At 39.2% G+C, this 16,248-nt stretch overlaps 1 protein-coding gene across 3 annotated transcripts in view; it reads right to left on the minus strand.

Moving 5' to 3' along the window:
* Positions 1–7,944: 7,944 nt before the first annotated feature.
* Positions 7,945–16,248, minus strand: part of CYRIA (CYFIP related Rac1 interactor A) — a 111,073-nt gene continuing 102,769 nt past the window's right edge. For all 3 annotated transcript variants that reach the window (XM_032172263.2, XM_032172265.2, XM_058426651.1), the window contains 2 exons: positions 13,808–13,878; positions 7,945–11,729 (listed from right to left, as the gene is read on the minus strand). In XM_032172263.2, coding sequence (XP_032028154.1) covers positions 11,666–11,729; positions 13,808–13,878 — 135 coding nt within the window. In that variant the 3' untranslated portion in view covers positions 7,945–11,665. The remainder of the gene's footprint in view (positions 11,730–13,807; positions 13,879–16,248) is intronic.

Below are 16,248 nucleotides of genomic sequence, written 5' to 3' on the forward strand. Positions count from 1 at the left end.
AAAACCTACAATTAAAGTCATTCTTAAGCTGAAAGACTGAATGAATCCCCCTAAGATCAGGAACTAGATAGGAATGTCCACTCTTACAACATCTATTCGACATTGTGCTAAAGATTTTAGTTAGCGTTATAAGTTTAAAAAGTAAATAAATAAAAGGGATTCTAATTGATGAAGAAAAAGTAGTCAAAGATTATCTATGTAGAACATCTTACAAAATTAAAGACCTAAACAAATGGACAGATTTACTACTAGTTTTTTATGGATCAGAAAACACAATATGGTTTATAGGTCTATTCTCCCCAAATTAATATATATATATATATTCTAAAGAGCCTCAATAAAAGTCTCAGCAGGATAATTTTTTTGGTAGGAATTGACAAGGTAATTCTAAAATTCATAAAGGAATTGAGAGCATCCAGAACAGCCAAAATTGATTCGAAAATGAACAAAATTGGAGGATTTCCATTATCTCAGTTCAAGATTTATTATCAAGCTACATTAATCAAGACAGTGTAGTATTTATGCTAAGTTGTTAAGTTATACAAATAAATCAATGGAACTGACTAGGAACTGGAATTAGATCCACACATATACAGTCAATTTATATTTGACAAAGATGCAAAGGCCATTCAGTGGAGAGAGGACAGTCTTCAGCAGTTACATAGGAACTACTGGAATCCTTATGCAAATAATGAAATTCAAACCATCCCTAACACCATAGACACAAATAGACAAACACTAACACAAATTGATTATGGACCTAAATGTAAAACCTGAAATGTTAAATCTTTCAGAAGAAAACTTAGGAGATTATGTTTGTGACATTCGTTTAGACAGAATTTTTTAGATACAACTCCAAAAGTGCAATAGAAGATAAAAAGAGTTGATAAATTGGACTTCATCAGAATCAACAAGTACTGCTTTTCTAAAGCTACTGTAAAGATAATGAAATGATAACCACAGACTATGAGAAAATATTTGAAAATCTTGTATCTGATAAAGGACTTGTATTCATTACAAATAAGTCTCAAAACCCAATAATAAGAAAACAATGAAGACAATAACAAAAGCAGAAGATGCGAACAGACTCTTTACCAAAAAACAAACAAGACATATGAATAACGAACAAAGTACATGAATATACTCTAAACACCATTAGTCTTCGGCGAAATGCAAATTAAAACCACAATAAGATATTACCTCTACTCATTAGAATGGCTAAATTTAAAAAGGCTGGTTATACCAGTTGTTGGTGAGGCTTTGTTGGCAACTGAAACACTCATACACTGCTCGTGGGAATTTAAAATGATATGGTCATTTTGAAAAGCAATTTTATAGTTTCTCAAGAACTTTAAATATTTTTGCCATATGGTCCAGCCATAGTACTCCTAAGTAAATAGACCATATGTCCATATAAAACTTACAAATGGATGTTTATAATATCTTAATTTGTGATTAAAAAATATTAAATATATGGATGCATAAACAAACTGTGTTACAAGCATGCAATAGAATAATAGTCAACAATAAAAAGGAGCAACCTATTGATACATGCAACAACATGGATAAATTTAAAAGCGTTCCTAGCCGGGTGTGGTGGCTCACGCCTGTAATCCCAGCACTTTGGAAGGCTGAGGCTGGTGGATCACTTGAGGTCAGGAGTTTGAGACCAGCCTGGCCAACATGGTGAAACACCATCTCTACTAAAAATACAAAAATTAGCCAGGCGTGGTGGCCCATGCCTGTAATCCCAGCTCAGGAGGCTGAGGCAGGAGAGTTGCTTGAACTCGGGAGGCAGAGGTTGCAATGAGCTGAGATCACGCCACTGCACTCCAGCCTGGGTGATGAGAGCAAAACTCTGTCTCAAAAAAAAAAAAAAGTGTTTATGATGAGTGAACAAAATGAAACAGAAAAAAATAAGTATTATACTATTCTACTTACAACAATTCTAGGAAATAAAAATGTACTTATAATGACAGCAAGCAGACCAGTGGTTGTTTGAGAATGGCAGGGGCTGGAATAGGAGAGGAAGATTAAGAAGGGGCGTGAGGAAATAGGATAGTGAACATATTTATTGTAGTGTGTGGTGTGGTTATGGTTTCACATTACATGTGAGTGTGCACACATGTCAAAACTCACAAATGTATGCATTAAATAGGTTCAGTCTACTGTCTGTCAACTGAGCCTCAGTAAATTTATTTAAAAAGTAAGTGAAAATAAATTGGATTAATTATATATAAAAAACAAATTTTAAGTATAATTGTATGTATGTATGTGCTAATGTATACACCTGCCCCACTCTCATATGCACATACACACTGGCCTGGAAAGGTGTTCATTATATATTTTAAATTAAAAGTCAAGACACATAATTCACATAATTATATACAGTTTGAATCTATTTTCATAAAAATAAGAATTTTTTATTCCATGTAAACAATAATGATAATAAATAAAAGATGTGAAAATATTAAAAGTTTTGAAATAATGGCATATTATGGGAAACCATTATTTGTTTTAAAGATATTTTTCTACACTTCACTTCTATCAAGCCTGAAGCTTTTCACTGTAGGCCAGTGGATGGGATCAATCCTGAAAGTGGCTTTAGTTATCGCTCCCCTGGTCCAGTGGCTAATCCTCCATCATCTTACTCAGTGCCTAGGCGTTCATGGTTGTTGACCCAGGAACTTTGAAGATAGCTGGGTTTCACAACTCAGCAAAGAGAGCTATTCTCTAAATAAGTTCACTTTCCATAGTGGAAGCCTATCACCTTATATACTAGTGTGTTTACATTTCTCCACCTTATTGAGGACAATCTCTACCTTCTTAGGCCAACCAGCCCAAATGCTATGTCACCTGGTAATCATGTCTCTGTCTCCATATTGTATGATTGCATTGGACTACAATTCTGTGATATATCAGGTTCTGTGGTGATGTATCCATTCTGGCACTACAAGAACCTTAGTGTGGCACAGGCAGCTTTCAGCATTAAAAGTGGCTCACCCTTGCCTCCACCTTTAAATTTGACAATTACCATAGAGATCAGTGATGAACATTTGTGATTAGGTTTTGTTATTCTCCCTTGCCCAAATGTGTCGTTGAATAATAACCCATATCTGAGACCTGCTCTAGCATGAACATCTTGGGGAAATGTTCCTGTTAGAAAATCCTATCAGCATCTTATTGACAGATCCTGGGGAGATTTATTTAGGTGAGAGTAGCAGAGTACACTGGCAGTACCAAATACACTAACAGGAGTAACAGGGAACCAGTAGTTTCTGGATGGCCTGGTGCATGGCTGTCATCATTCATGCTTGCTTTGTGAGAACACAAAAAGAAGATTCTTCTTCCAGGATTGCACAGTCCATGCCAGAATCATGGCTTGGAGAGCAGAGCAAGAGCCAGACTATATCCATTACCATGACATCTATTTTGAATCTTACATAGTGGTTCTGGACGAGCATCCTCAGCAAAGTGAAGCTCCCACCAGAGGGAGATCAGCAGGCAGAACTGCATTTGTGCAAAAGCACACAAGTTCATCTTGCTTTGAGTGGTGGGATGGCCTGGGCTTCAGCTCTAAGCGAGATGAGCGAATTCATTTAAATATGCCCTTAGCAGACATTGAATGCTATGCATTTCATTAGATAATGTGAATAGAGAGGTTAAGAGAGAAATTAGACATAGTCACTGCCTTTAAGGAATCCATTGTTCAGTGAAGAAAGCATAAGTAAACACATAAGTGAAAAATATTATGATGAACATCCATATATAACATGTTTTCATTTATGTTTGTCTCTTTGTGTTTATTTCTCCAATCTCACTCATCTTTAATATAATATTAAATACCATATTATATATAGATTATATATAAAACTGCATATATATTAAAGTATATGTATTGTGTATGTGTGTATATAGGCAGATCGAGAGAGAGAGAAAGAGAGAGACAGAGAGAGAGAGGAGAGGGATGAGAACCACAGAAAAGAGTTCATAATTTTTTTGGGATAGGACACAGAAAGGTCCAAGGAGGAAGAAACATTTGAGCAGTGCCTTGAAGGATGAATATAATTTTATAAGGCAGATGAAAGGAAGTAGAATTTCAGACAGAAGGGGAAGCATTATTAGCAACATATAACTATGAAAAAATTGATGATATGTTAGAAAACTGTAACCAGTTTTGTAGCATGGGAAAATGGGATGGGTGTTTGATAGAAGGTAAGTGAGATGGGAGAATTAAGCAGTTTATCTCATAGAAGGCCTTGTATCTCAAGCTATTGAGTTTGACTTAGTAATGTTTTTGCAGAATGCTAATGTCCATGAGAAATTATAGATGTTTTGTGAAATATACAAGAGTCTTTAGACAAATAAACTTGAGAATTGATATGTATCATATGGTATACCCTCCCATGGAGATTTGCAATATACAAAAAAAATCCGGTAGTAAAAACAATAGTAAAATAATGTCTTTAATCTTGTTTCACAAATATTTGAAAATTGACATCTTCCTCTCACCTTACACATTGAAAACCAATTAACAACTCTGAAAATATATTTCAGGAAACTTTCTAAAGACATCAATGTGGTCAGATACATGTCAGCAAAATGAGTGTTGGCTGTGTGGAGAAAAAATTGCAGCCACAACAGAAAAGGCTGGGCGATCTAGGGAGGAGATGATGATGGTTTGAGAAAATAAAGCAAAACACACTAGGGAGAAGTTGCTATATTTTGAGAGCTCTTTTGAAAGAAATATGTATGACTAAGAGGTGTGGGACTAAAGAAGAAGAAAGAGTCATGCCTATAAGTTTGGCTTAAATCTGAAAACACCATAAATATGAACACTCAAGGTGATTCCTCGGCATTTCAAAAACTTCTTTCTGCCCATTTTGTGTGATATTCAGAAGTTCCACAAAGAAGAAAGTGGATTTCTAGCTACCTGGTAACTTTATTTTTAGAAGGAGTATATTATCTTTGAAAACCAGAGTTCTAGAGACAAAGTTGAACCAACTAATAGGGCTTGTAGAATCCAGTGTAAAGACTATGCTGTTAGAGCACAACACCTAGGTTGCTCTCCAAGGTGCTGAATCAATTCGTCTGGTTATGTGAACTTCCCTGCTTCTGGTGCCTTTCTGCCTCTGAGTGTGTCAAACTCAGCTCTCTTATAAAGTAGCAGCCTTGTCCCAGACTGACGTCCCAAGACATAATTTAACTACTATGTTGGCTTCCTGCCCTTGCCAGGACTAGCTGACTGACTTTTGATCAAGACAACAGCCTGATTTCTCATCTGGACTCCTGGCGGAGCAGCCTCAAGCTGTAGGCTGTGTCCACAGAAGTTGAAAACATCCTGACAGGTAGGTAAATATTTCCTCTTGAAATAAAATTGACCAGCCAAGGAAGCAGATAATTTGTTATTGTGGATGGTTGGTGAGCTGTAGAAATTAATTCTCAGGGTTTGATTTTAGTATATCAGGTCTCAGGACCCTGAAGTTTCCCCTTGGCAGACAGCCTCTCAGCCACTGGCTTATATTGAGCCCAGCCTTCTAAGCGACACACTGAGGAAATCAAAATCTAGTAGAAAAAACAAATGCTTATTTCAAGTGCTATAAAGTGGCCTGTATTTAGTATCAAATAAATTAAATGCATTAGGGACCCAGAAAAGGAAAGGTTAGCATGGGCTGGTATAATTAGGGAAAGCTTCACAAAGGAGGTGGAGAATGACCTGGGCTTTAATGTACACAAGTAGACTTCATATAGACGAAAAAAAGAGGGTGTACATTAATGACAGCACCATAGATGTGGAAATGCCCACACATCTGACAGATTAATAAACACTCATCAGGTTCAGAGTTCACCAGAGCTCCCTATCATTTCTATGCATAGTCTAGCATATCCTCCCCACTCACATTCACATGGAACCCCACTGCTACCGTACCTTTCCCCACAGTGATTTTATTGTTTGTCTCATATAAAAGGAACATTTTTTTCAAATATATTGACATTTGGAAGAAAATAATTTGATAGCCTCACCGAAGTGCTTTTGATATTTTCTAGAGGCATGTTCTTCAAGGTGTAGGGAGCCTCTTAAAACTGCCGTTCCTCAAATCACAGCACTGAAAACTTTACCTCTTGGGTGGCTTAAGAATGGTGAATAAAATGTAGCTCCCATCTTGAAACAAAGCATGTCATTGTGCAAACAAGGAACATTTAAAAATACACAGAAAATGCAGGCAGATAAAAGAAATAATCTGGCAGTGTGAGATTTGATGGGGGAAAGTAGAAGATGTCATAGAGATTTTCTTTTTTCTTTTTCTGTTTCCTTTTTTTTTTTTTTTGAGATGGAGTTTCACTCTTGTCACCCAGATTGGAGTGCAACGGTGCAATCTCGGCTCACTACAATCTCTGTCCCCCAAATTCAAGCGATTCTCCTGCCTCAGCCTCCTGAGTAGCTGGGATTTCAGGTGCATGCCACCGTGCCCAGCTAATTTTTGCATTTTTAGTAGAGACAGGCTTTCACCATGTTGGCCAGACTGGTCTCGAACTCCTGACCTCAGGTGATCCACCCACCTCAGCCTTCCAAAGTGCTGGGATTACAGGCATGAGCTACCACGCCCTGCCAAGAAAAGATTTTCTTAAGTAAATTTTAAAAAGGTGTGTCTCCAAAGACACTCTTTTAAAATTAAATTCTGAGATTTACCTAAAATTCTACATAGCACAATTTTAAATGGCAATCTGATGGGGGTATTTTGCAGAACATATTTTCAGAACATCCATTTCCAACAGTTCCAGAATTTTCAGACTTTTATGTAAGAGAAATAGGCAAGGAAAGCAGTAGAGCATCAAAGACACAGCCTCAGGAACCTGATGGGACCAGCACAGGAAACCTCTCTTCTTTAGAGTTTGACTTCTGAGCAGAAGCAGACAGAATGGCCTAGGACTTTATTTATGATATAAGAGGCACTATGAAGGTGAGGTCAGCATGGTATTAGGCCAGTCTGCACTAGGATTTAGGTACTGGATGGATTATTGTATTTAATGAATATGAATAGCTTAAATAAACTGATCGATACAATTCAGTATTATTTAATCAGTCACTTAAGTTGTGATGGCCAAATATAATATAGACCTTTCAAGCAGAAAACACCTAGAAATTCTATCTACACATTGATAAGCCAAAAGGTAAAATCAGGCACGAAGAAAGACTGCAAATATTCACCAGGTTTCATGAATGTGGTCAGCTGAGCTCCTCATCCCCATCCTTTCAAGAGAACCCTGAATAACAGTCAACTTTCTGGCTGGTATAAAGACTATTCTGAATTGCACATCCATCAATTCCTCACTATCTGTATTTCCTTGACAGTTACGCATATTCTTCCTTCCTTATTTTTTCATGTCTTTGACTCTCAACACTCATTTAATTAGGGGCACACACATGCACACTCTTCAAGGCCCCTTTTCTTTCCCTCTCCTTCTAGGTTTTATCTCTTTAAATTTGTCCATTTGTCAATTTACAGAAAAAATTCCTATTTCTATTTCTTTCCCTTTGTGTCACAAATAATCCTAATAATTGTGCTTTTGTCTTTTGCACAGGGCATCATGGAAGGTCTCTCTTGGGAATTCTGAGCCATTGATAGTACACACAATTAGAACTCAGGTGATCAGCTTCAGAAGTGCAGGGATTAAAAGCAATGCTATAGGAAAGCCTCAAAGTTGAATAGTTAAAAGAATTATTTCAGGGCTTACATTGCCTGAAAAATACACTTAACATAAAACAGGCTATTTGCTGATCTTGCCAAACCCATGAAGTAGTATTGCACTCAAAAGAAAGAATAAAAGATCACTTATTAGTGTTTCTTAGCATCTCTCGACAAGTAGGGCTCAGGCATCTCTAGATATCAATCATGTCTCTGTTCATTTTCTGCCTTTTTTTTTTTTTTGTAATTTCCTGCCTTTGGCTGTTATTCAGGGTTCTCTTGCAAAATGAACAAAAGACAGCTGGTACCAAGAGTAGCACATTTTGTGTATGACTTTTTTTTTTTTTTTTAAGAAATTCAGGTATAGAGAGGTGAAGGGCTGCTGGTGTGATCTTCTCAGAGTACGTGTCTAGCAAATATCTATGTAGACTAATCATCATGTGCTTATCACCCACTCAACCCTGAGCATCATATAAAATAGAGGTGCATTTTTAAATATATGTACGAAACTTTAATTTTCATTTCACACTCAAAACCCCTGTACAAAAAAGGCAAAGCAGGCAAAAAAAATTACAATGACTTCAGCAAACAACATATGAAAACTTCAAAACAGCTTTGGGTCTGTAATGGCCTTTACAGATGTAGTGAGAAAACTGGGTTCCAAGGTTTTGAACTCTTTAAGACAAAATTCCAATGTTTATTACTAACATTTAAAAAATATTTGTAGCTGCATAGGATATAAGATTGAATGAGAAGTCTCTGAATTCTACTACACAGTTGGATCCTAAGATTGGGAGGCTTAATTTTTCTTTGGGGAAAGCATGATATTATTTTTACTTAAATGTGATGACGCATCAGTAACCTCAGTTTACCATTAATGTCTTAATTTAATGGTGATAACTAGGAGCAAATGTTGATCAAGCATGATGTTAACTAGTAGTTAAAAGGCAATATCCAAACTTTCTTTCTGGTTGTTAATACTCCACTCCTAAAGTGAAGACATCCATTTCCAGTTGTTTTTTTTTTGTTGCTGTTGTTGTTGGTTTTTTTTCTACTACTAATTCCTAGTGGCACACAAAGAGTTTCTGAGAACACAGTAATAACGCCAAAGTAGCAGTGCATCTGAGAAACATAATTTTTACCTTGTTGCTTTCCCAAAAATAAATATCTCAGTCATGGAAAACACTGTTTATTTGAAAACAATGAGACCTCAAATATGAAATATAGTTAACAATGACATTGACACTGTTGCTAGCATTTTCCCCTAAACCACCCATAAGTCTTGGACGCATGTGCATGCAGCACACACACACACACACACACACACAAAACCAAAAACAAAGCAAAAAAAAAAAAAAAACCCAAACACAACAATCCATGATTGTTCAATGACTCCTGATGCCGGGAGGACAGGCTGTTAAAAGAATTTGTCTCCCACAATGTCTCCAGAGTGGGCACAAAGCCCATCACCTGTTAGTGATCACAGACATTCAGTTAACCTGTCCTTCCAGTAATCAGAGACAACAATTCAGACCCCGGACTTCCCAGAATCCATGTACTGCTGAGTCTTGGCTTTGAGACAAGGTGGCCTGGCTAAATTGAGGCAGGACAGCAGCCCCTTCCATATGTTTGGTCCCATTTGATAGAAAGTCTAATTTAGAGTTATAAATGTGCTCATCTATTTACTCTGAACTCAGTCTAATTTGACAGGTAATTCCTCACATTTTCTCCTTTAGCCAGCTGAGAGTCAGCTGTGGTAGAGGCACACGACATGGGTTCAAGCCTCTCATGAGCCCTGTGGTGGTTGGCAAGTCCTTTCCTTTCTTTAAGCCTTAATCTCCTCACTTGATAGAGGGGGAGAAATTGACCCAATGATGATAAACATCGTGTGGTTCTATATTTCTAGTCTAGACAATTGTTGCTCAAGTGTAACATGTGACTGCCAAATAGAAATACCTCTTAAGATGAATATCTCCTAACTTTCCTCATCTGGTATAATCACATATTCTGGCTTCCTCTAAGGTTTAGAATCCATAGGTTCAAAAAGGTCTTGAAGACCATCTAGCGCATTTCTATTCTGATGAGAGAACCTCCACCCAAGCAGCTGTACTTCTTCAACTCGAAAATCTCCAAGGAAAAGAGCCTTTTCCTTCTCTGTTGACTGATGTTTAGATGCAGACCAGGGAATCTCTCCTGCCACTTGGCTGAACTCCCTTGCTAAAACAACATAAGACAAGTATTTTTTCCCCTTTCTTGGAGGATCCAAGGGAAGATCAGCTGGTCGCTAAAGTCCAGAAAGCAATGGAGTCTTACAGATCATCCCTGGGATGTTGCAAATAATGCCAAACTCTGATGTACTCAGACTCAACTTCTAGGATTATCACTCACTAAATGTCTGGGTGACTCCTTCTAGTGGAAACAGGCAAGTAACAATATAGACCAGACTGAGGATTTACTTAGAAGGGTTGAATCCCATCCCATAGTATGTACTCACAGCCACATGGTATAAAAGGAAGAGCATGGAGTCAAGAGTGAAGCATCCTGGGTTCTAGGACCGCATGGGAGCCATCCTGTATGACCACATCCTCTGGGTTTCATTTTTCCTTAGGAGGCCAGAATCAGAGATTTTCATGATTCCATTCGAACTAAGCTCTGATCTACAGAGAGAATGACTGCAGGCTTCATAATATTGTTCATCAACAAGACAAGGTGGGGCAATGCTTTCTGGATACTACTTACTAAGGAAGAAGGGCGGAGTCAGTCGTTTTATCAGCGTTAACCTTACAGGGCTCTTGAAGATTGTTTTAATTGCCCGTTTTAGAGACAAGGAGGTTAAGACTCAGAAAGCTTAAACACATTTCCCAAGATCACACTATGAATCATTAGTAAGGCCAGGAGTAAATTCAGGTGCACCAGGGCTTTTATATTGCAACAAGCTAGCAACAGGGTTGGGGAAGAGCTACTTTTTAAAATCCTGGGAAACAGAAAATATGGATTGGATTTTTTTCCCTCTAAATTCCCCTAGTTTTCTGGTAACTAATGCAGTATCCTAGACCTTTGTTCTCATATGAATGGTCTTCGGAGAACAGGGCTCCTATGAGTGGTGGCTGTGCACCCAGAACTCTGCAGGTAACTGGAAGGTTGCTAAACTCACAAATAACTTCAAAGCCAAAGCCTCATTTCCCTAATCCCTGTAGGCAGAGGGTTGAAGCAGAGAGATGGCTGTCCTGTTGCCTGAGTGCACCTCTGAGGACCTGTCTCCCAGTTCCAAGACAGCCACCTTCATCAGTCCAGTGGCAACAGCACATCTATTTCTGCTGCTCTCCCACTAACTGATTAAAATACAGGAGATTTTTTTTTCTTGTGAAATTAAAGGAGAACATTAGAGGGATATAAATCCAAACAGAAAAGGAATATGCTGATTAATAAAACACGTGCAAACAGAGAAGTTGCACGTGTGGACTGCAGTCTGAGGACAGAGAGGGGGTGTGCTGAATTCAAAGCACTTGGGTTTAATTCTCCACATGCATTTTTCTTGGATTCCTCTCTTCCTCTGTCAAGATAACAGTTGTGTTTCTTGTAGCTGAGCCGACACAGGAAATCAAATACTTTGTGTTTCTATAAACTATACTTCCCAGAGAGATAACACATCTAGAATGAAAATACTACCACAAACAATTAGGAATTTTTTATCGTTACAGGTGTTGCTAAAGGACTCCAGTAGCAAAGATCAAAGTCTCCGAATTTTGCCTTTGGAGAAGGGGGTTTCATTTCAGACATCAAAGGTAAGGCTCTCAAGTCAATTTATGCTCTGCTGGGTTGAGTCAGTCAGGATACAAATTAAGGTCCATATATTTCAGTGACAAGAAGGAAACGGTTATGTAAATACACAAGTATTAACATCAATCTGTATTAAATTATGTAAACATATACATCTTCTGAGGTCAGCACATAGATCCTCTTCTTTGAGCAGAGCTCTACTGAAGCATTGCTCGAATCTGTTTGGAAGTCGATTCATCATTCAAGTGCTTTGTAGTGAACCTGGATGGAGAGAGAATGGTAGAGGTTAGCGGCAAACAGTGCTCCGTGTAAGCTTCAGCCCATCTTTACCTTGGGAAACACAATTGATATTTGGGCTTATTTCTTTAGACAAAAATCCACACTTCAATGCTCACAGTCATCTCAGATTTAATATTTGATTCTTCCTTCCAAAGGAATTTTGTATTATGGTTATTAAACCAAGTGGATATTTTACATAATCAAATAATTACACAGAGGAGATATGAGCAGTCTCATTTTCTAGGGAGGTGGATTTCACAGGATTGAGTGCAGAATCCTGACCACTGAGGCTGCCCCTGCTGACTCACAAATTTCAGAATAGAGATTTGCATAGCAACATTGCCAGAACTTGAATGTTTATGGTTCTCCACTTTCCTGGCAATGCTTAATTAACCTCATTGCCACCACAAGGGGGCACAAATGCTGGCAAGCAAACCCACAAAAATGGTGCAATCTGTAGCCTCCCAATAGCCGGGTGTAGAAATCATTTATGCAAAAGAAGGAAAAAGGAAAAGAGAATTAACACGTAATAAAACTTTGGCCAGGTCGTGGGCACTCCATGTTAAGTTTCGTGTTACAATAACTTTGTAAAGGTGAAGTTATTGCCTTCATTTTACAGAAAAGAAAACTAAGATTCAGAGAGGTTAAATGATCTATTCCAGATCACAAGGTTACTGAATTGAGATTTGTGATTTCTGATTCAAACCTACATTTTGCTATCTGGAAAGCCTGTGCTCCTCTGACATCATCACAGTGTCTCCAGGAGACACAAATTCTAACAAATCAGATGGGACTCAGGGCCTAGCACAGGGTTTTGCTTGATTGAATAAAGCTGGAAAGCTCAACACATTCAGAAGTTAAAGCCTTATTCTTGTGTATAGAAAGTCATCCTGGTGTGAAATGGACACCAGAAGAAAACCTTGTTTTTTTCCCATAGACTCTGGAAGGCTCTTATATTAATACTAAGTCTCTTCTAAAGGATGATGACTTAGCAACACAGCAAAACAGCATCAACCTCAGGGTCTATTTTGTTCATTTTATGTGTGTCTCAGTTTCTTCATTTATTAAGTGGGGGTAACAGATCACCCTTACCTCTCTGACTTATGATGATTAAATGAGACAATATGATTAGAGGTGGAGTACAAAACATGAGTGTTGTACATACGTAGAGCATTATTGATCCATCCCACTTAGACTTATTGAACACTTACTGCATGTACAACACTGAGTGGAACTCAGGGGAATCAAAGATGAATAAGACAACAGGGGCCATAAACCTTCTAGACTGCAATCTAGTATCAGAATGATTTACATAGCAGTGTGATTCAACCAATTCTTGTAGATGTGTCAGAGCTAAAAAAAAAGCATCCCCTCTCTGAAATGGATTAAGCACTTGCATCCCAGGGAAGAAAGCAGCTGCCTAGGCATCACTTGCTAGCAATGAGAAGCTGAAACATGCCACAGTTGGCCAAATATTTAGGCATCTAGACAGTGGGTTCTCAATTCTGGTAGCTGCACATGTGAACCACCTGGGGAGCTTTAGAATAAACAAAGAAACACAAAATAGATACCTGAGACCCTAGCCCAGAGATTCCAATTCATTTGGTCTGAGTCACATGCAGTCAGAATCACATGGAGTGTTTTCAAAAGGTACCCACATAATCCTCAAGTGAAGCCAGGTTTGGGAACCACTGGTAAACTGGAAAGTGAGAGCCTGGAAGCCTCTTGTTCTGAGGAGTCTCTTTAAGCCCCAAAGCAATGTGGCTGAGAATCAGGTCCATGACCCGTGGGGTCACCGACACCTGGGTTCAGGTCCTAGCTTGGCCATTTACTGTGTGAATTTTGGCAAGTTATTTGACTTCCTTAAATCTCATTTTTTTTTCCATCTTTAAAAAGGGGAATGATAAAAATGGTGCTGACCTCAAAAGATTGTTAGGAAGATTCAATGTGTTAAAATATGCAAGGGTTAAGTTTGGTGCTATCCACAACAGTATTTAAATTTGCAATAGCCCTGAAAGGCTGGCTGTTCCCTGTGAGCCTGACACAGGGTTGAAGCTCACCTGAGGGCATTTAGCAGCCCCTCCACACTGTCTGGGGCCTGCTCCTTCAAAACTTTTATGCAGCCTTTCATCTAGGAGGAGAAAGCACAATGTTTGTTAATATCTTAGTAATACTGTCTATGCCAATGTCTGCCCATAATAACATGTGCCCATAATGTCACATTATTTTTTCCCATAGAAATCCAAAGCAGAAATGGCCAACAGGCTTTCCTACCCCCTCAGGCTGGTGAGCTGTTCCTCTGGGCTTCTAGAGGATTCTGTATGACTGCAATCATTATCAATTTTCATACTATATTGCAATTGTACATTTCACTTGCCTGGCTTTAGGGACAAAGACTTGAGACTTTGATCTTGCCTTGTACTATGGAGCCAAATGCAGGGCCTTCCGTCCACTCAGTGCTCAGTTGAGATTTACTGAATAAAATCTGAATAATTTTATGCCATTCTTCTGCCCTGAATGTTTTCTGTCCTTCACCTGTTTGACTGGCAAACCCTTAACACTTATTTTAGACCCAGCTGAAGATCATTACCTCCTGGAATCCTATTCTGACCTCACTACCTTCATTAGATAGAAGCAATCAACACCTTTCTATGCTCCCAATATGACTCTGTCATTTCTCAGAGAAACTTGGAGAATTTAGTGCCCATATTAACTTCTTTCCTTCACTAGACCAGGAGCTCCTGGAAGTCCAAGTCTATGTCTCAGCCATCTTTGAGAGGACTGATGAAGGGCCACTGTTCAGAATGTGAACTTCACAGAGGCTAAATGCCTGAGTTTCCTTCATGCTTGTTTCTTTAGTATCTTCACAAACCTAGGCAAGTGTCTTAGCTTTTTGTGTCCGTATAATATAGTTGACCCATAATTTGGAGAGTGCATGGAAGCTGAATTTATATAGATCACATTACATTATGCATATCCTGGAGTATTTTTTGGCAAAGCAAGAATCTTCCTGCAAAGCTATTCATACGCTGTTATATATTGGATTTGGTTATACTTAGAGCCCCTTTTGTAACAGCCCTTAGAAACATTTTCTGTCATTGTGCTTCTTGTATGTCAAAAGTTTTATCTTACAGGCCTGATAGACCCTGATAGACTGATGGAGGCTGCCAGAACACAGGGTTTGGGAATCATGTGAGGATCACTACAGGTTCATCAAAAAACAATGTCATGGCAAACAAGAGGTGTCTGTGATGCATACCAGATTGGGAGAAGCTACAAGCATGCCAGGTATATGCCACCCCAGGCCTGGGATGGCATCAGGCCCAGGGATGCAGAGCTTCTGTCCCTCTCCCATAGTTGATTATCATAGTGTAGAAGTATTCTTGTGAACCAGGCCTAAGAAGCAGTGAGAATGCAGATGTGGAAGGGGTGGAAGAGCAGGGAATGCTGTTTGGGAATCTGGAGTTCCACTTAGGGTGATTTAAGCTGTAGGAGTGAATAACAAGATGCTGTCAAGGATGCAGTTGGGGCCAGATGCAGTGTGAATTCGACAGCATGTTCAGGAGTTGGGGGCCTTTACCTGTGGAAAACATCCTTGATAGGTGTTAAATAATCTAGTGATGTGGTTAATATGGAAAGGGACCAGAAGGAAGCAAGAACAGAGAGAGGAGGGGCAGTGAGAGCCCCTGAGGGTGTGAAGTGTGGGAGCAGCAGTGGGCATGGGGGAGCAAGGAGAGACAGGGACTAATCTGAGGTCAACTCCATAGGATTTGGTGACTGATGAGATATGGGGTGAAGAAGCCATTCCTCGTTCTCAGGGACAATTCCAGCCTCTGGCTTAGACACTGGTTGGAGGATGTGAAATACTTGAGACAGGAACCCAGGAGAAGGAACAGGTTTGTGGGGGGAGGGGAATCTCTGTTTTGGGGATGGCCATATTTCAGGTGTCCATGGGAAATGGATCTGGAATTCTGGATAAAATCTGAGATGGGGACAGGGGTTAAGAGGTGATTACCTATTGGGTCATTTCAAAAGATTCCAAGGAAATCAATTGAAAACACCACCTCTCCCAACCCTCCTTTCCTGGCGTCCACAGTTAGCATTTCTTCTCTAAATGGCTTGTGCTGCCTTGGCGGCCACTTTGATGATTTCCCCCTGCCTGGAGGACTCTGCTTTCCCTCTGTCCTTTTGGGAAAATCCTACATCTTCTTCAAGGTCCACCTCAAACATCACCCTCTGTCTCTGCTCTTCAGCAAAATGAGTTTCTCCCTCCCCTAGGTTTCTAGAGCTCACTGCATGCCTATTCTGCTCTCCAAAGCATGCCCTTTGTAAGTACACACAGTGCCTGCCTCTCCTGGGCCCTCACAAAGAGATCCTGGGGTTTTCACAGTTGATGCTGATGCCCTAATGATTTATAAGCCCAGTGACTATAACTGCTGGCTTAGAAACAGATTAGTATCTGAATGGAGACCCTATATGTCATTAAAAAAATGGCCCGTCT

The sequence above is a fragment of the Hylobates moloch genome, unplaced genomic scaffold (assembly GCF_009828535.3).
Source record: "Hylobates moloch isolate HMO894 unplaced genomic scaffold, HMol_V3 SCAFFOLD_13, whole genome shotgun sequence".
Taxonomy (NCBI): domain Eukaryota; kingdom Metazoa; phylum Chordata; class Mammalia; order Primates; family Hylobatidae; genus Hylobates; species Hylobates moloch.